At 53.1% G+C, this 19,921-nt stretch overlaps 1 protein-coding gene across 5 annotated transcripts in view; it reads left to right on the forward strand.

The window, feature by feature from the left end:
* The window catches only part of TBC1D22A (TBC1 domain family member 22A), a 366,614-nt gene that overhangs the window by 20,001 nt on the left and 326,692 nt on the right, over positions 1-19,921 (forward strand). For 4 of the 5 annotated variants that reach the window (XM_074391214.1, XM_003932758.4, XM_074391217.1 and 1 more), the window contains exons 2-4: positions 5,743-5,799; positions 6,682-7,022; positions 10,457-10,633. In XM_074391214.1, coding sequence (XP_074247315.1) covers positions 5,743-5,799; positions 6,682-7,022; positions 10,457-10,633 — 575 coding nt within the window. The remainder of the gene's footprint in view (positions 1-5,742; positions 5,800-6,681; positions 7,023-10,456; positions 10,634-19,921) is intronic. The other variant, XM_074391215.1, reaches the window with a different exon arrangement.

Raw genomic sequence — 19,921 nt, forward strand, 5'->3', positions numbered from 1 at the left:
ATGTTGGCCAGGATGGTCTCTATCTCCTAACTTCGCGATCCACCCATCTTGGCCTCCCAAAGTACAGGGATTACAGGCATGAGCCATTGCGCCCGGCCCCTCTTTTTTTTTTTTAAAGTCTAGCTAAAGGTTTGTCTTGTTTTATTCACGTACTCAGAGAGCTGTCTTTTGGTTTTGTTCATTTTCTTTATATTGAAGGAAATAATGAGACCAGCACTTTCTGTGTCCCCCTGGAGTCGTGCTGTGGTTCTGGAAGTTGCCTCTCCTCTCTCTTCCTGTTGAGTGGCCAGGGCCAGTGCACGTGGGAGGTTTCCTGCTTCTCCCCCTTCACCGGAGTAGCTCTGCTTTTACCTGTTTGGCATTTCCACGTAAAATTTCTTTTGAAAAGTTGGCTTACTGCTAAAGTACCAGCTTTCACACAGTGAAACCCTACAGAACAAGACTGGAGCTGCATGCATTAGCATCCATACACAAAGGACAATCTTGAGGGAACATCTAGTTGCAAAAAGATACATATGTATGAAATGATGACAGTGTAAACTTTGCAAATGTGCAGAGTAAGATCACATGTTGCCTGGAGATCCACATCTCTTCCATAATAGTATAAACTCTTACATGAAATGGAAAATGTCAAATACAGGTTGGTAGCTACCTCAGAGGAGACAGGAAGAGAAGCAGAACGGGGAGGGTTTCAACTCTATTGTGTGACAGAATGTTGGAATCTGATGGAAGTGAGTCTCTGGGTGGTGTCTGTGTGGGTATTCCTTATGTTGTATATGTCGTCTGGCTGGCTCTGCAGCCTGTCAGGTGTGGGTGACCTTGGGCAGGCTACTTAACCTTTCTGTCCCTCAGTTTTTCTACCTTTAGAATGGGAAGAGTAATCATACCTGCCTGATTGGGTTGCAAAGATTAAAGGAGTTAACACATTAAGAGTTGAGAATAATGCTAATCTCTGTTAACTACTGCCATTATTCTCCATGCTTCATTGTTTGCAGTGTTGACATTAACAAAGCAACAGGCAGGTTCAGCCAATCCGGAGGCTGTTGAGAGTGTTTGGAGCTGAGCGGTGGCACGCAGCGTGGTGGCGACAGGGCCATGCCTTCAATTTTCTGTGTGTTTTGTTCCTTTGGTAAAAGTATCCAGCCCCAGCTCCCGCTGGGACCTCCCTGTGGTTCATGCCACATGTGTCTGTGTCCTCAGCACCCAGGACAGCGCCTGCTACCTAGGTCCTTCCTGGTCGAGAGGGGGGATCGGTGCTTTGAGTTCAGGTGTCTTTTTCAGTTTGAAACGGAAACTAACTCACTCTGATGTATACAGAAATAAATAGGATGTTTCATTTGGATGCTGACTTTAGAATTTTCTTCTGAAATCATGTAATTCTCCTTACTGGCTTTTTTTGGGAAGGAGAAGTCGTAACAAAGCCTTCAAGGGGCCAACCCCTTTAGAATTCCTTTCTCTGCGTTTCCAGTCTTTCTGTGTGGAGTGAGGGGTGAGACTGGGCTCCTGGACCTTTGAAGGAAGGTCCGGTGTGGGCTCATGTTTCTGCTCCTGTAGTGACAGGCCCCTGGCTGTCACTTTTATATCCCATGATTCCATTGCTCCTGGCCTTCAGATTGGGTGCGCGCTGTGTTGTTTATCTCAGCCTTCTGCCAGCTGTGCTTTTCCTGGTTCTAAGTGTGAATTTTTTTTTTTTTTCCTCAAGGAATCTTCCAAGACCGGGTTTCTTCTGTACTCCTGTGACATGCTTCTGTAGGAATTATAAAACATTAAAAATGCCAGTTGAGGTTTTGCTTTTATAAGGAAACTGTAAGAGCCTTAATAGTTTGGACTATATTGTGCTTATCTTTCCCTTCCTAGTGCCCTGTCAGAGAGTCAGTCTCAAAAAAATATTTGTTAAATTTTGCTGAAAACTCTTAGAGTATAAAAGTAAACATTTGGTAATTAATATATTGTGCTGGAGGCATAGGAATGGGGTACTAAATAGAAACTAAGTGGAAGGCCGGGCACGGTGCCTCACGCCTGTAATCCCAGCACTTTGGGAGGCCGAGGCGGGTGGATCACGAGGTCAAGAGATTGAGACCATCCTGGTCAACATGGGGAAACCCCGTCTCTACTAAATATACAAAAATTAGCTGGGCATGGTGTTGCACACCTGTAGTCCCAGCTTGCTCTGGAGGCTGAGGCAGGAGAATTTCTTGAACCCGGGAGGCGGAGATTGCAGTGAGCCGAGATCATGCCACTGTACTGCAGCCTGGTGACAGAGGGAGACTCCGTCTCAAAAAACGAAACTGAGTGGTGGCAAACTGAAAAATGACCCAATGTAGTATTTCAATGTTAAAGATGATATTCTCAAACCAGCGAGTAAAAGGAGAGGTTACTTAATAAATGACATTTGACCCATTCTTTATTTTTTTTTGAAAGTTTCCTAATAAACACGGTATCACAAAATAAAATAAGTTCTAGGGGAATTGAAAACTTAAGGGTAGAAGCGAGACCTGTAGAAGTATGAAATGAGCACACGGGGGATGTTGATGCACTCCGGAAGGCGTGGGCCTTTCCAAGTGTCGTCCCCAAAGCGGAATCACGAGGAAAGGACAGAAGTGTGGCTTGGCCTCCCAGACCAAGGAGAACAGATTGGCCACCACCAGCTCTGCCTGTCGCTGCTCCAACAGATCATCACAGACTTACTGGCTTACAATGAACATGTTATCTTAGAGCTCTGGAGTTTGCAAGTCTGACATGGTTCTCACTGGGCTAAAACCAAGGCGTTGGCAGGGCTGGTTCCTTCTGGAAGCTCCAGGGGAGAGCGTTTTCCCTGCTCCCTCTGGTTCCAGGAAGCGCCCACATTCCTTGGCCTACGGCCCCTTTTCTCGACGTTCAGAATCAGTCACGTTGCATGTGTGTGACCTTTCACGGTCCCGTGTCTCTCTGACCACAGCCGGGAATGTTCTCTGCTTTTGAGTACTCATGATTAGATTGGATCCTCCAGGACAGCCCAGGTTGGCCTCCCACCTCAAGGTTTGCATTCTTAGTTGCATCTGCAAAGTCCCCCTTGCCGTGTAAAGTGATGCAGTCACAGGTTCAGGGCGTTGGGATGTGGACGTCTTGGGCGGGGGGCCGTTATTCTGACCTCACCACTGGATGACTAAGAAGGAATCCTCTGTGTACAAGGTTTTTACAAATCAGTAAGAAAGTGGTGAGCACCTCATTAGAAAATGGGTAAAGGGTACAGACAGACAATTTACAAAAAGAAGAGGTACACATGAACGAAATTACAAGCAGTGTTTTACCTCACTGATGAATGAAAAGGCACCCAGCCGGCACAGCGACGGCTGTTCTCCTGTTAAGTGAGCAGTGGTTTGTGGGGTCCTGCGCTGCTGGTGGGATATGAGCTACTGCTCTTTGGCAGGGTCGACCAGTGGCCTTTTCAATGCGTGCTTTATGTCTCAAGCTTTCCATTTCTAGGAGTTTATCCTTAAGAGGTCATCATGGTTGTGTGCAAATATTTGTCTACGAAGATCATTTAATGCTTTTTTGTCATCACTGTTTGATTTTACTTCTTAGAGACAGGGTCTCACTCTGTAACCCAGACTGGAGTGCAGTCGTGCCATCTTGGCTCACTGCAACCTCTGCTTCCCAGGCTCAAGCGATCCTCCCACCACTTGTTTGTAATCACTTATTTTAATTTTTGGGGTCAGGGTTTCACTCTCTAAGCCAGGTTGGAGATCAGTGGTGCAGTCTTGGCTCACTGCAGTCTCAGCCTCCCGAGTCACTGGGACCGCAGGCGTATGCTACCATGCTCAGCCATTTTTTTTTTTTTTTTTTTTGGTGTGTTTTGTACAGACAGGATTTCGCTATGTTGCCTGGGCTGGTCCTGAACTCCTGAGCTCAAGTGATCTGCCCATCTTGGCTTCCCAAAGTGCTGGGATCACAGGCGTGAGCCACCACTCCCGGCCTGTAGTCACAATTTAAATAAGTGTCTCCCAGTCAACTTGAGTTAAACATGTTATGTTGTAGCCCTCAGGGGTGGAGTGAAATGAGAGATGGTACTGTGAGGGAGACGGCACAGGCCAGCATGAGCTCACGGGAGCTCACTCTGTTATGGTGCTTAACAACTTTCTTAAACTTTGAAATCATTGCTATGTACAAGGAGTTACTGGGAGCTGTCTTGGGAGATCTGTGTGTTCTTCCCTCATTATTACGCTTTTAAGCTTATATATGTTGTTCGTATTCTTTTTATGGATCAAACAAGACGTATAAAGTCAAATTATTTAAGTAAATAGAAGATAGTAATAATATGGGGAAATAGTAATGATCTGTTACCAAGTAAAGAAGGTAACACTTTATTCTGTTAAAAAAATTAAAACTTGGCCAGGTGCAGTGGCTCACACCTGTAATCCCAGCACTTTGGGGGGCCGAGGTGGGTGGATCATCGGAGATCGGGAGTTCGAGACCAGCCTGGCCAACATGGTGAAACCCTGTCTCTACTAAAAATACAAAAAAAAAAAAAAAAAAAAAAAATTAGCTGGGCATGGTGGCAGGTGCCTGTAATCCCAGCTACTTGGGAGGCTGAGGCAGGAGAATCATCCCTTGAACCCAGGAGGCGGAGGTTGCAGTGAGCTCAGATCGCGCCACTGCATGCCAGCCTGGGCGACGAGTAAAACTATCTCAAAAAAAAAAAAAGAAAAAAAATTAAAACATGCGTATTTATGTTTAAACACCCCTTTATCCATGTTTATTTTCACATAACACCCCCGAACCTTCAAGGTACCACATCAGAATGTCACCGTGGTTCTCTTTCCCACGTGGCCTGTATCAGTTAGGATATCTGACAGTATTGCCTTCAGCAAACAGAGACTGGTTTATTTCATGTGTCCGGAAGTCTGCGGTAAGCAGCGCAGGGCTGGGCGGCAGCTCAAAGCCATCACAGCCCCGGGCGTTCTCCCGCCTGTCTGCCCTGCTGCCCTTCATGGTGGTATCTTCACTCATGCACGTTGGCTGAGGTTTCCGGCCTCACCTCTGTGTTCCACGCCCGAAGAAGGGATAGAAGCTAGAGGGCAAAGGTGTGCTAGCTAAACCTTTTTTTCTTTTAAGAAAAGTAATAACCCCATTTATTTGTCACTGGCTGTGAGCAATAAATGTGTGTCACAGGGCCAGCGGTGGCTGAAGTCAGCCAAGGAGCAAGGGCTTCTGGGTAGAGGTTGATCAGCCAGCCAGTACCCCGGCGTCTGCCACGCGGGGTATGTTTTCATATGTTTTCCAAATTTGCTCTGATGAATGGAAGACTTTTACAATAAAACCATCAAATCTTTAAAAACATGTATTTGTCTTTCACAGTTCTGCATTCAGTCTTAAGACAAAATGGTGGCTGATGCCACTTCCCAGGTGGGCGTTTCTCCATGAGAAACGGGCAGAGGCTGCAGTCTCTCCCTCGCAGCCCCAGGCACCCTCATCACCGGGAGGATACCCGAGGGCCTGTGGCGGTGCTTGTTGGGCTGAGGCCCATTCTCAGGGAGGGCTGAATGGCCTGCTTGTGTGGGGTGTGGGCTGGTATGGTGCTATTCATCCCTTCTCACCTGGGCCCTCGGGACCCCAGAAGGCTGCGGGGGGCCTGCGGCAGCCGATGGCGGCTGCATCCTTCAGCCTTGTGGGTTCCTAGGAGCCCATCTTTCGGGCGAGCTGGTGGTAGGCTCTTGGGAAGGCAGGAGAGAGGCTCACTATTTTCCTTTTCTTTTCTGTCAGCATCCAGCATGTGTATGGCGCCCAGCACCCCCCCTTTGATCCACTGTTACATGGCACGTAAGTGACGTCCTAACCTCACGTGGCTTCTCGGCTGTGGCCACCCCCGTCTCCCTGCTTCCCCCCTGCTCCCAGGCATTCCTGAGGGAGGAGAGTGGCTTCTTACTCAGCCGCGCTGATCAAGCAGTTGCTTTGTGTGAGACGCTGCGCCCCCGTGTTGCACATCCCCGTGAAGACGGTGGATGTGGGGAGGTGGCGGAGCCCTGGGGAGAGCCAGAAGCTGGCATCGTTAGACACGGGCAGCCTGGCTGCAGGCCGTCCATGCTGGCTTGTCCTTTCCCCTCCTCCTCCTTGCATTCTCCGCTTGCTGCTGGAGCCCGGCCCGGGCCTGTCCTGGTCCCTCCGCAGCAGGCGGGAGCACAGGCTGTGGGACTTGTGTGGGGCTGGCGTGGCCTTGCAGGAGTCCGCCTGTCTGAGAAGTGTCTGACTTGAGGTGGGGCCAGTGCTCTGTGTTGTCATATTTTGGGGGAATCTCACTTAAATGATCGTGTCTTCAAATCTGTACACCACAGGCCTGTTCCCTGCACAGGAGCTCCCGGCCCACATCCCCGCTGCCGGGTGGGAGCCTTACTGGGTCTCCGGGAAGGCCACAGGCACTGGCCAAGGGCAGCTGATGCGGGTCTGCAGGCCGTCACTGTGCGACCTGCGCCTCCTCGCAGGTGGCCTTCCCGGAGCTCTTTCCCGTCTCCTGCCGCTGTCCTCATGGCTTCGGCTGCTCTTATTTTGGCTGGCTGTGTGAATCACCTTTGCATTTTCACTCACGATTGCCAGATTGAAGCTGAAAACTTCTGTGTATGTCTTTGTACCTGGGGACTCTTTTCCGGCTGGTTTTGGGGTGAAGCCTTCGAGCCCGTGTGAGTCAAGCCTGCCTTTGCATTGCAGTTTGCCCAAGTCCACCGCCAAGATGCCAACCACACCAGTGAAGGCCAAGAGGGTCAGCACCTTCCAGGAGTTCGAGAGCAATACCAGCGACGCCTGGGACGCGGGGGAGGACGACGACGAGCTCCTGGCCATGGCGGCGGAGAGCTTGAACACCGAGGTGGTCATGGAGACGGCCCACCGCGTGCTGCGCAACCACAGCCGGCGGCAGGGGCGGCCCGCGCTGCAGGAGGCGCCGGGGCTGCAGCAGAAGCCCAGGACCGAGGCAGAGCCCCCCTCGCCCCCCAGCGGTGACCTCCGGCTGGTGAAGTCTGTCAGTGAGAGCCACACATGCTGTCCTGCAGGTATGACGGGTGGACTGGAGAGACGGTCTGTCTGGGCTTCTGGCCGAGCCAAGAAAGAGGCCAGTCCACTCACTGTGGAAGGATCGGTGGGCTCCAGTCCTCATTTGCAGCAGGCCTTCTGGCCATGAAAGCCCTTGCATTTCTCTTCCAGGGGCAGGGGAGCGGTCTGCGCTTTTCCCTTGGGCCCCGTGTGCTTTCTTGTGTCCTAGCTGAGTGGAGTGGCCGGGCATCAGGCTGTTGTGGGCTGGCTGTGAGAGGGCCATGGGCAGGCAGGCGCTTGGAGGACACTGTCTCCCTCCTGACTCTACCATCTTGTGATGGCTCCATGGGCGGTGATGTCAGCCGAGGGGTCAGGCTGGCTGCACGTTCAGGGTTCCTGCCAGGGGTGCCTCCAGGTGCGCTCAGGTCCATCGGGGCTGGGAGTCTGACTTTTGGGCCGGCTCCACGTGCATTCTGATCCCCCTGGGTGGGGTCGTGTCCGGGCCGTGTGCGTGGCGCTGGTGTGCAGCAGCTGCTTTTGAGACTGTTTCTGGGGCCGCTGCTCTTCAGGTGCTGCAGGTCATCGTGTCTGTGACGGAAAAGCTGCACTGTCGTGTGATGAACCCGCTGTGGGTCGGGCACTGCTTTCAGGGCTTGGCATACCCCACTGGACAGACTGACGTGCCTCTGTCCCTGTGGAAAGTCTGTTCTGGTGAGGGGGATGGCTGCAGCACTGCCCACCTCCAGCAAGGGGGCACAGAGTGTGCGGGGAGACAGCAAGGGCCACGGTCAGGAGAGGCGGAGAGCGGGCTGTGAGCGTGGGGGCCGTGAGAGCAGTGGGGAGCGGGTGTCCTTGTGTGAGCAGGGTTGTTGGGAGCCTGGGGGCTCGGGGCAAGGGCCAGCTGGGGCGGCCACAGGCCCTGAAAGGTACCTCCCTCCAGGGTCTTCTCTCCCCACATTGCCAGCTGAGAAGATGGAGATTGTTGAGTGGCCCGAGGTGATGCTGCAGAACTAGGTTTCATACCTAGGTCTAGTTTTCCCAACCACTCTCTAGGAATTGGTTAACTTCTAAAATATTACAGCTCTCATTAGGTGAGAATGCTGTGCATGATTTCATTTGATCAGTTTTCTTTTTGGAGTTGAATAAATTTTAAAGTCTTTGAACTTGTAAGTGGAAACCTGGTCATGGCCTTTGCGGGAGGGTTGGAAACCTGCTGACTGAAGCGTGCCCTGCCCGCCTCCTGCAGCTCAGTCCTGGGCTCAGCTGGGGTGGAGGTGGTGTTGGCAATATCGCTGGCCTCATCTGCTCGTAGGTGGTGCTGACGTTGAAGCTCTGTGAGCCTCTCAGCACCCTGCCCCTACCCCCAAGATGCAGGGTGCTGTCAGTCTGAGAGTGGCCAGGGCCGCAGGACCACATTGTGTGTGGCTGGGGGATCTGACCAGAGGCAGGCTCAGGCTGCGACCAGCCGGGTCAGGGGAACCGTGGGATGTCACCCTGGGATGGCCTCATCCTGGAAGAGCCAAGTGCAGGATGCTTCAGGCAGGTAGTGCTGGGAGAAGGGGCCTGTGCCCCCACTGCCCTGTGCCCCCGCTGCCCTGTGCCCCCGCTGCCCTGTGCCCCCGCTACCTGCATTGGAGTTGGCCACATTTCCTGTGTTTACTTTCTGGGCAGGCGTTTTTTGAGCGCTTCAGTTTTATCGATCATTTACTGTGTGGCAAGCACTGTCACAAGCCCTTGTGATGATAAACTCATTCAGTTTTGCAGCAGCACTAGGACTTAGGCTTGTGGGCCCTGCTCAGGAGTGAGTGGTCCCTTCAGTGTCTTGATGCAGTCACATCAGACATCTCTAAAGATCGCAGGGAAGTCCAGCTCTGGGACACAGTGCGCAGCTGTTCCTCCTGCCGAATTTCGGTTCTGGGGAACTGTAAGTGCTGCTGAAGCAGGAGCCTCTGGAGGAGGCAGAGAGGCACACTGTCACCCATGTCCTCCGCTCTGCTCAGGCTGAAGCAGGAGCCTCTGGAGGAGGCAGAGAGGCACACTGTCACCCATGTCCTCCGCTCTGCTCAGGGACTGGTTCTCAGCCCTCCCTGCAGTAAGGCCGGCAGCGGGAACTCCAGAGCCAGACGCCCCGAGCTGGAGCCCCAGCCAGCCCTTGGTGTACAGCTGCTGCCAAGCAGGAATCCCAGCAGGTGCTGAGGCGGGTTGGGGGGAGTCAGGGAAACTGGGTGCCGAGGATAGGGGAGGAGACAGGGTGGCACTCTGCAGTCTGTGCCCCCACTTCAGCGGACTTCTCTGGACATTTAACTGGGCCACATTCTGCCCAGAGGCCATAGGTTGCCTGGCTCCTGGATGGCCTGAGGGTTTCTGTGTGAATTCTTCTCCCCCACCCCCAGGCTATGAAGAAAATCGGGGAGCTGTGTGGGAAGGAGGGCGCAGGGCAGTGTGGCGCTTACCTCCTCACTCCGGCGGCTGCTGGAGCGGATGCCAGCCCGTCAGCGGCGGCACGTGCTCTGGCTCCATTCCCTGGAGTTTATTTTTCACTCCACTTTAATTTTCAGTTTTTGAAAGATGCAATAGCTAGACAGGATTTAGGCCTAGGAGTTGGGAGCCTTTCCCAGCCTATTGGTTGTTGGTCTTGGGTGGCCGTGTTGAGTGACCTGAGGGCCTTAGGGTCTTCCCTGGGGCTGACCTGGTCCGGGGTCACTGGATGTAACTGCCTGTCTCACATCTTGCTTGGGTCTCCATGGGCCTGTGCATCTTGGGCTGGCACAGGAGGCGGGATGGCACCACTGCCTGTGGTGGCATCTGGGAAGGTGCCATCCCTCACAGGTCTGGCTTTCTTTGTTTCTTTGGGATCAGGGCCTCTGTGTGATCTTCCTTCCAGGGCAGTGATGAGAGCCAGAGAGGGCCAGGCAAGTGGCAGGGTCGGGCATGCCCTTGAGACAGCAGGTTCGTGCCCTCGTAGACCCTGGTCCCTGGTGAGTCCCCACTGTTGCCTCCTGTCCTCAGTGTGTCTGCAGGCTTTCTTCTTTCCCTCACAGTAACTTGCGGGGCTGCCCTCTGCGCTCAGGCCTGGCTGCCCCAAGACCACCCTCCTGCATAGACCCTCTGGGTCATGTCACCTGGGCAGCCCCTGATCCGCCATCCTAGGCACTGGTGGGACCCTGACTACACAGCCCAAGGGGTCCTGGAGTTTTCTGGCTGTCATTGTGTTGCTTTTATGTGAGGTGTGTCCATTTCATTGATGAATAATACTCTGCCAGTGAGGTGAGTGAATTTCAGAGGTGTCACTTCCATGTTATTGCTCAAGAAACCGAAGTCCCCACTGCTCAGTGATGGGAAGAAGGGACTGTTATTACCTCACAACATTCACAAAGGGACAGTGACACAGCAAGGAAGAACATGAGGTTGGGAGGAGTGCCCTCACCCTCACCCCCCTCTCTCACCCCTGCAGAAAGTGCCAGCGATGCCACTCCTCTACAGCGGTCCCAGTCTCTCCCACACTCGGCCACCGTCATGCTGGGTGGGACATCTGACCCCAGCACCCTCAGCAGCTCAGCGCTGAGCGAAAGAGAGGCCTCCCGGCTCGACAAGTTCAAGCAGCTGCTTGCCGGACCCAACACGGACCTTGGTAAGCGTCCTGCCCACGGGAGGACACGTGCAGACATTTCTGGCTGTTTCTGAAATACATCACATCTTAAAGGATTCTGTGTATGCTTCTGTAATGCCCATGCGTCCAGGCGTCATTTGCCTTGGAAGAAGGTGATGCGTTTGTGTAATGTTTTCATGCCAGGAAGTCACCAAGGTAGTAGCAATTTGTGCTGATCGTTTTTTTGTAGACATGTTTTGTTAATGTTTTTCCAGTGCAATTTGAAAGTGTATTTTCCATTCCTTTTAATTTTTATTTTTTAAATTGAGACTGGTTCTTACTCTGTCTCCCAGGCTGGAGTGCAGTGGTGCCATCATAGCTCGCTGCAACCTGGAACTCCTGGGCTCAAGCCATCCTCCTGCCCCTGCCTCCCAAGTAGCTGGGACTACAGGCTTGTGCCACCATGCTCACCAAGTTTATTATAAACAATTTTTTTCTAGAGCTAAGTGTCTCCCTGTGTTGCCCAGGCTAGTCTTGAACTCCTAGTGTTAAGAGATCCTCCCACTGACTGGGCTTACAGGTGTGAGCCACCATGCCTGGCCCGTTCTGTTTTCTTATTGTCCCAGTTGCCCTCTCTATTCTTGTGGCCGTCGGTGAGCCCTTCAAGGCTGGCCAGGTGGACATCCAGGATACCATCCTTTCATGGTATTCTGAGACGGCGGCTCATGGGGGCACAGTGCTGGCGACCATCAACTGGACCTGCTGATTTTGCACTTTCCTGCCCTGGGGCTGGTGGTCATCAGAGGGGGACAGGCTGTGAGCCCTGCAAGGGGGCAAGGGTGAGGCTGGAGCAGAGGGGCAGGCCCTCAGGGCAAGCGCAGTCAGCAGCGTGACCCTTCCTGCGGAAGCTGCTTCCAGGCACACACAGCGCCACATGGACTGCCACGGCCTGGCTCTGTGGAACACACCCACTTTGAGTTCCTCCGGTGGAACTCCTGCTGAATCCATGTTCTTCCTTTACAAATCTCATCTTTGTGGAGTGCCACTCTGGCTAGGCATTTGCTAGACGCTGGAGCTCTCGGGGGGACCGGAATGTGGCCTTGGTCATGGGATTGCTTCGTCGGGGGGACACACCTGTATCAGACAGTTGTGGCTGGTGCCACCGCGGCCCTGAGAGCCGGAGGTGCAACGCCTGGCTCGGCCAGGAGGTGGCGAGTGGGGCGCGCGGATGGGCCAGCGGGAGCCGCGCCTTCAGGCTCCGAGGCCCAGGGCAGGGAGAGGGTTTCTGGCAGAAGCGGTGGTTCCCGGGGCACAGCTGAGGCTGCGTTCCCAAGGCTGCGGAGGGCGGCTCCTGGAAGGTCTCCTGGCTAGAAGGACGTAGCTCTGAGTGAGTTCTCAAGGTGGGTTGTTGTTTCTCCCTTAGGTTTATTTTTTGCAACAGTAACGCTTGCATATGCTGTAACAGTACACAGCACAGCAGGCGTCTGTGCAGCGCGGCCTGTCCCAGCCTCCACTTTCCCTTCCTCTCCGCAATTCCAGGTGTCTCCTTCCAGCGATGGCCCCTGCACATGTTGTTTTAATCGTTTTATGTTGATGCGATTCAAACCTGCAGAACATTTGGCAAGAACAGTGCAAACAACTCCCATATGCTCCGTACCCAGAATCACCAGCAGTTTACGCTTGCCCATTACCATTCTGCGTGTGTGTGTCTGTTTGTGTGTCTGTGTGTATGCTCCTGAACCATTTGAGAGTCAGTTGGCGATAGATCCCTTTACCTGTAAAACCTTCACTGGAGATTTCCTAAGCACCAAGACATTCCGTCAAGGTAGTCACAGCACAGGTGTCAGAGTCAGGACGTTTCACATTGGCACAGTACTGTCTCAACACGTTTATTACCGTAATCCACGGTCCACGGTCACGTTCTGCCGGTTGTCACGGTGATGTCCTTTCTGACTTTTTTCTTAGTCCAGACTCCAGTGGGGACCGTGAGTTCCATTCAGCTGTCAATGCCTCTGTCTTCTCCATCCACCTGGAACAGCCGCTTTGCCTGACTCCGTTTCCCTCTTGACACTTGAGCAGAGCACAGGCCAGTTATTCTGTGGGATGTCCCTTGGGTTGTTTGGGTCTGATGCTTTCCCACGATGAGCTTCTGGTTGATAATTTTTGGCAGGAACATCACTGACGGGATTTGTGTTCTTCTGGATCAGTACACTGGGGTGCGTGGTGCTGCTGGACCCTAACAGTGCTGATGTGGACTCCGGTCGCTTGGATGAGGTGGCGTCTGCCTGCCCTTCCCGCTAAGCACTCCCTCTCTGGTGAAGGAGTGCTCTGTGGAGAGGTGCCCTGGGGCCTGTGCCTCTCTGCAGTTATCTCCTTCCCCGCTGCACAGGAAGGCGGTTGTGCACCGCACTTTTTAAAGGGATGATGGATGTTCCCATGGTGTCCGTGGAGAACCATCTCAGTCTTTAGCGTGCCCTGTGCCACGCCATCCTGTGGGTGTCCCACACTCGACTGCACCAGCCCCTGTAGATGGGCAGGCAGGTTCTTCCTAATTTACTCTTGTTACAAACAACTTGAGGACTTTCCTTCAGGCATCTAAGCTTCCTGCTGTGCTGATGAGATTCACAGAGCCTGCCTAGGCCTAGGTGGGGTGAGGAGGCAGCGTGGAGATGGCTCTGTGATTTTGGCTAAAGCACCAGGTGGGCGGAAGCACCACCCACCAAGATAGGGCATAAAGGTAGCTCATGCCTGCGGGAGTCTAGTCCTGTGCTTGAGGTACCCATCTTGGCCACCTCCTCTTCCAGCCTGCCACCGTCCCTTCTCTGCTGGCTCTCATGCCTCCAAGGTGGTGTGGGGATGCAGAACCACATTGCGCCTGGGAGGGTGGGTCCTGGAGCCGGGCTGCCTGTGTGGTTACTTGCCTGGTGACCTTGAGCCAGCTGGTGATGATCCTCCGCCTCAGAGTTCCTGTTTGTGCGATAGGCATGAAAGCAGTGCTCCCTTTGCAGATTAAATGAGATAGTATGTATAACATGCTTAAGACAGTGCCTAGCATGTACTGAACACTCAAAAATGTTCATTATTTTCATGGCTGTTCTTATGCTCACTTGAATTGGCCTTTTTATCCCCTCACTCGGTTTTTGCGCTATTGATGTATATGGTCACTTTTGTGGTCAGGGTCGAGTCAGGTGACTTACAGATGTTTTCGTGGTTGTGTCCCATGGTCACAGCCATAGGCAGGTGGCAGGGAGACAGCTGGTGAAAGCAAGATTTGTCTGATGGGAACCCTGGGCCGGGTCAGTAGAACCTACCTGGAATCTTCTGGTGGACTTTGTAATTGAAGCAACTTTTGGAAATTAAAATCATATTTAAAAGTAAAGGTTTCAAGACTTTTGGGAAGAGGTGAGCATGTAGGGCTAGATTTTAATGTCAAAATCAAGTTATTTTGTTAGGTTGACGGGACTGTGGGTTTTTTCTTTCTTTGTAATTCTGTGTAAATATCAGATTTAAACCTCAAAACGCTAAAAGCAGAGCTTTCAAAGTTAAGCAATTACTACATTTGTATTTAGTGGCAAGAGAAACCATAGCCAGTAAATTGCCTGTTTTTATAAGGTAGTTAAGACAGCTTTGGAAGACAGTGGAATGCGCTGTCTTCACATTACATGAAAGACGTTAGTGGCAAATATTTGCCCATGTTGGGGAAGCAGATCACCGACGTGGGGAGCGCCTGCGGAAGTGAGCCTGTCTGCCGCGTATCATTCTGTCCAGCCGAGTGCTGTTTTTCTTTGTTTAGCTTATGCTCTGTTATGAGCCTGGGGATGAAAGTAGCAAATAGAACTTAACAGCTCATTTTACTCTTAGCATTGGCTCAATATTTACTCAAAGAAAGACTGCCTGCTTTGAAGCCCTGGAAAATGACACTCATGTTGGTCACGTGTGTCTGGTGAATGGCAGTGTGATTTGGTGGCATGCAGGGCACGCAGCTTCCCAAGGACCATCTGGGGCCCTCCTCGCAGCGGTGGGGCCTCGGAGGGCAGACCGTGTGTGCAGCTCGGTTCTGGCCCTCAGGGCTTTGAGATGAGAGGACACGAGGCACTACTTCCTTCCTTCAAGGAGTGGGGCCAGGCCACGCTCATGTTCCTCTTCCCCCGAGTGCCGGGCAGCCAGTCTGGGCTTTATGAGAGCATGCTGTTAGACAGAGGTCGGGGGAGAGGGTTTTTTGGGGCTGGGGGGGCATGAACAAAAGTTCGGAGGTGTGCGTCTCTGCAGGACGGATATGAGGAGTAGGTGCCCCCTTGGTGTCTGTGGCTGGAGGGCAGCCCTGGAGGGGCCTGGGCCCTTGGTGACAGGAGGCAGCAGGCGCGGCCTTGGAGTTGGCCGTCAGTGTGATGGCTGCCCATGTCCTCACTCGTGACGTGGCTCAACCTCCCTGTCTTGTTAGCCGCAGAGGGGGCATGAGACCTGCCCTTGGGGTCCTTGTGAAGGTTGGAAGAAATGTGAGTAAAGAGTCACTCATTCATTCAGTATCTGTTGAGCACCTGCTGTGGTCGTGGGCACTGGGTTAAATAGGCAGTCAGGCTGGCAAGGGCTCTGCCCTCCAGGAGCTGATATTGTCGTACGAGGAAGCAGATGGGGCTCGCTCGGTACCCTGGCAACCATCAGAAGGCAGGAAGTGTCTGGGGGGAGTGAAACCGTGTGGAGGGGTAGAGGGGTAGAGGCTGGAGCTGCTTTGCAGTTGGCTGTTTCTGGGGTGAGATCTGGGTGGAGGCAAGCATTTGAAGAGGGGGCATGAGCATTCTAGGGAGAGGCCCAGAAGTGCAAACGTTGTGCGGGCGATAGAGCTTCCTGTGCTTGAGGAACGGCTAAGGCTTCGGCCTGGTGGCTGAGTGGGGCGGTGGGGAGAGGCCTGTAAGGCAGCCAGAGACCTGGTACCCAGGGCTGAGAAGTCTGGGAGAAGCAGCTCTGCTTTTGCTTTGAGTACAGCATGAAGCCTCTGGGAGGTTTTGAACCAGGGGAGTAAAGCGTGGTGCAGAGCATGGGAAAGCGCTTGCTGTTCTCTGGAAGGAAGAGCTGATGACTGCTTCTGAGCAGAGCGTTGCCGTGGCCATGGGCTGCGTGGAGTCCTTGGGCAGCTCTTGGGAGGGGTGGGGGAGGACCAGAGCTGGGGATGCGGGGTGGCATGGGCTGGGTGAGTGGGGCTGATTGGATCTGGAGCTGGGTACACTGGCGAAGGTGAGAGCCAGGACCCCCATAGCTTAGAGCCTGGGGTCTGCAGGAATAGGCACAGAAACCAGAACCCACTCAAGACATGGCGTTTCACTGGGGAGACAAAATCACGTCCTCATGAAACCACTGGGGGCCTCTACTCTGTGCTGGACACTGTGCTGTAGAGACTCTGTTATCATCATCAAAAGACCCCCCACTGCACCCCCACCCCCTTCCTGTGTGCCCCGTGTTGCTGGCCTTACCGCTGGTTTACAGCTGAGGAGCCTGGGTTGAGGTTTGGCAGGCGGCCTCCCCCCAGCCCGACAGTGAGGGCAGAACTGGCTGGGAACTGGGGTCACCCTGGGCTGGGCTCCCAGCCTCCGGTGGTTAGTGTAGACAGTGGGCGTTCTCGGTGCTCTTGGAGGCCGGAGGAAGGGGGCTGTTTTCTCTCCTGTGGGCCTCGTCGGAGGCCCTGGCTTCTGGTGTGGGAGCTGGGGTCAGGCGCCCAGGAGCTGAGGCCAGGAGGGCACTTGGTTCTCGCTGCCCGGCCTTCGGTGTCCGGCGTCGCCCTCTAGTGGCCAGGCACTGGCCTTGCAGCCTGTGTTTCCACGTTGGCCTTATGGGTCGGGGGTGCCTACATTTGCATGTGCCTGTGTGTGTTCAGCGTGTTCACCGAAAGGCAAGCACAGCCTCAGAAGACGGTGATAACGTGAGGGACGAAGGTGAAAGCTCTGGCCAACTCGGCCTTGCCCTGGAGTCTCATCAGGGAAGGGCCTTCTCAAGAAAGGCAGCCCCCTGGCCACTTGGAACTGCCCAGTGCAGAGGCCTGGCATGGAGGGAACAAATGCCCGCTGGTACACCCATTCTGTGTGTGCAGGGCCCAGCCACACCCAGATCCTTGCTGGCCCTGCTCTGTCCCCAAGTCCCTTGTAGTGAGTGTCATGTAGTAAGTAGACACTCGTCATTTGTTGGGGTTCACTGACTCCTCAGCTAGACTTTTCTCTTCTTCCTTTGGGGCATACATGTTCCACTCTGTCTGGTTTTACTTTGTTTCTTAGGTAAGTTTACTAGGGAAGTCACTGTCACTACCATCCAGTGGCAGCTCAGCCTGATCCCTCCTTGAGCCAAGGATGAGCTTTTCCACCCGTGTGGCCCTGCGTTTGCGTTTTCCGCTCAGTGGCTCCCCCGTGTCACTGTTGCTCCGCCTTCCCTCACAGCAGCGTCTTCGCCTGAGAATGGGGTAGTGACAGAGCTCCACAGTGCTCGGGTGGCACGGCGAGGCCATCCCGGTGTGGGCAGCGTGGAGCCCCTCCGGCTGCTGTGTCCTCGCCACCTTTTTCCTACGTGCCCTCCCCCTCCCCAGGTTTTCCATGGAGGCCTTGAAGCCACAGATGGCGTTTGTTGTCCTTTTATTCCAGTTAACATGACATCCACGCTGCTGTCATCTTCATAACCATCATTTTTAATGGCTGTATAATGTTTTGAAAATCATCTTTACTTAAAATTCTTATTAAAATGGTATATCTAAGGCAAAATTTTATTTATATGCTTAATCAAAATTGAGACTTGTTTGAGACTATTTAAAATGTGTCACATCAGCTCCTGCAAACAGAAGTGATGTTCCTGGGTGTTCTGGGGGCAAGGGGCAGGGGAGGCAGAGTGAGGGGATGCTCAAGGGCTTACCACGTGCAGTGTAGGAACTGGTAGCATTGATTTCTACTCGATTTACCTGTTTCTAATAGGAGACACTACATTATACAAAGTTAAAACATTTACAGTGGGTCCTCAGGGCCTGCAGTCTCACAAATAAATCTCCTTTGCTCCCTGAGCAACTCTTCTATTTCTGTCTCCTTTCAGAAGTGTTGCACACATAGTCCAGTAGATTTATATAGACACGTGTTAATAGATTTCTCACTCCACCCCATTCTTTTATTTTTTGAGGCAGAGTTTTGCACTTGTTGCCCAGGCTGGAGTGCAGTGGCAGGATCTCAGCTCACCGCAGCCTCTGCCTCCTGGGTCCAAGCAATTCTCCTGCCTCAGCCTCCCAAGTAGCTGGGATTATAGGAGCATGCCACCACACTCAGCTAATTTTGTATTTGTAGTAGAGACGGGGTTTCTTCGTATTGGACAGGCTGGTCTCGAATTCCTGACCTCAGGTAGTCCACCCGCCTCGGTCTCCCAAAGTGCTGGGATTACAGGTGTGAGCCACCACGCTCATCCGACCTCATTCTTTAAAAAATACAAATGACAACATATTAGTGTTATGTGCCCCTTTTCTCATCCCCCCCACTCCCAAAAAATACATATATGTGCGCATGAAAACAGGTGAGACTTAGTATATATGCATAATCATATTTTATTACTAGTGTGAAAATGGCATAAAGTCATCAAATTTTTAAGTAAAATACTCTGAAAAACTTGAGGTGCAGTTCAAGTAACGTACAGTAAGCTGTTTAGTGGCAAACAGCTCAGCAGCGTTTGGTGCCTCCACACTGCTGCACAACCCCCAGCTCAGGCGTTCCTCATGCAAAAGAATAGGCAGATGCTCATCTTTGGGAGGAGTTTGTTAAAAAACAATAATTACGGCCAGGCTTGGTGGCTCACGCCTATAATTGCACACCTATAATCGCCTTTGGGAGGCCGAGGCAGGTGGATCACAAGGTCAAGAGATCGAGACCATCCTGGTTCAACATGGTGAAACCCCATCTTACTAAAAATACAAAAATTAGCTGGGCATGGTGGCACGTGCCTGTAGTCCGAGCTACTCGAGAGGCTGAGGCAGGAGAATTGCCTGAACCCAGGAGGCGGAGGTTGCGGTGAGCCGAGATCGCGCCATTGCACTCCAGCCTGGATAACAAGAGCGAAACTCCGTCTCAAAAAAAACCCCACCAAAATCAAAAAACAATAATTATATAATTGGAGGATTTTTGTTCTTATAATCAAATGAGGAGATAACTCTGCTTTTGACCTTTCTGGACACCCCATGGTGATACACTCTTCCATCATTGACTCAGATCCTCCTGGAAGCTAGGAGACATCAGATCATTCCTTTTGCCCTCTCGTGAGTGCTGTGGGGCGGCTGCACTGCTGAGAAGCTGCTTCCTCACATGCAGGATGATTGCAGAGGCAGGGCTTGCTCTGGGGAGCATGACGGGCACAGGCCAGGCTATGTGTCAAGAGTCCATCACTCGGCTGTCATCTAGGACAGGCTGATTACCAAGCTGCCTGGGTGCAGGGCAGCAGACTGGCTTCAGGTTCCTGTGGGCAGGGGCCAGTGGGCGTCGGATAACTGATGAGCTTGTTTCGCCAGGTGCAGGCACTGGAGGTGGTGGGCCACTTGGAAAGGCTTTGGTACTTCGCTGCGTGTCAGTGGCCTGGTCAGGAAGGCCCATTGGATGGAGTGGTGAGGAGTTGTCAGGGACAGATTCTGGGGTGGGGTGGAGCCAGCACAGAGACATAGGTGACAAGAAAGCAGGTTCCCATCTCTTCATTCATCTGTCAGACACGAGTAGGTGCCTGCTGTGCTGGGGCCTGCACATGCTGGACGGTGATGAGCCCTTGAGTTCTGTGGGCTCCTGAGGGCTGGCATTTGTGGGTACATCTTGTCTCATGGGTGTGATTTCCATAGTGGGACATGGGGCAGTACTCTTCCAGGGAGGGAGTCACTTCAGCAGAGAGTTGAGGGGAGGAGGCAGAGAGGGCAGAGTCTGCGTGGCGAGGGCAGCAGCAGCAACAGTCACAACAGTGTGCCGAGCTGTGCGCTGAGCACGTTGTGAGCAGTGCCCCTGCGATTCCTGGAGGGCACAGAAGCTCCGTGCCTGGCTCAGGGTCTCCCGGCCAGTGGAACCGGCATTCCAGGCCAGCTGTGTCCGAGAGAGCCAGCGTCCAGCCCGCCGCCCTGCAGGACTGATAGTGTGAGAAGACAGTGGTAGGAAAAGCCAAAAATGCAGCTGGGCTCAGTTCTTGGAAGGTCTGGCCTGCCAGGTGGAGGCGTCTGATTTGAGGCAGCGACAGTGCCGTGAGAAAGCCACTGGGGATGGAGAGGAGGCGCTGAGATCCTGGGCGCAGATCCCGCCTCCGCCACCCCCGGACGTCCAGCCACTTAATCCCGCCGTAGTCTCAGTT

Source organism: Saimiri boliviensis, chromosome 21, assembly GCF_048565385.1.
Source record: "Saimiri boliviensis isolate mSaiBol1 chromosome 21, mSaiBol1.pri, whole genome shotgun sequence".
Lineage (NCBI taxonomy): Eukaryota > Metazoa > Chordata > Mammalia > Primates > Cebidae > Saimiri > Saimiri boliviensis.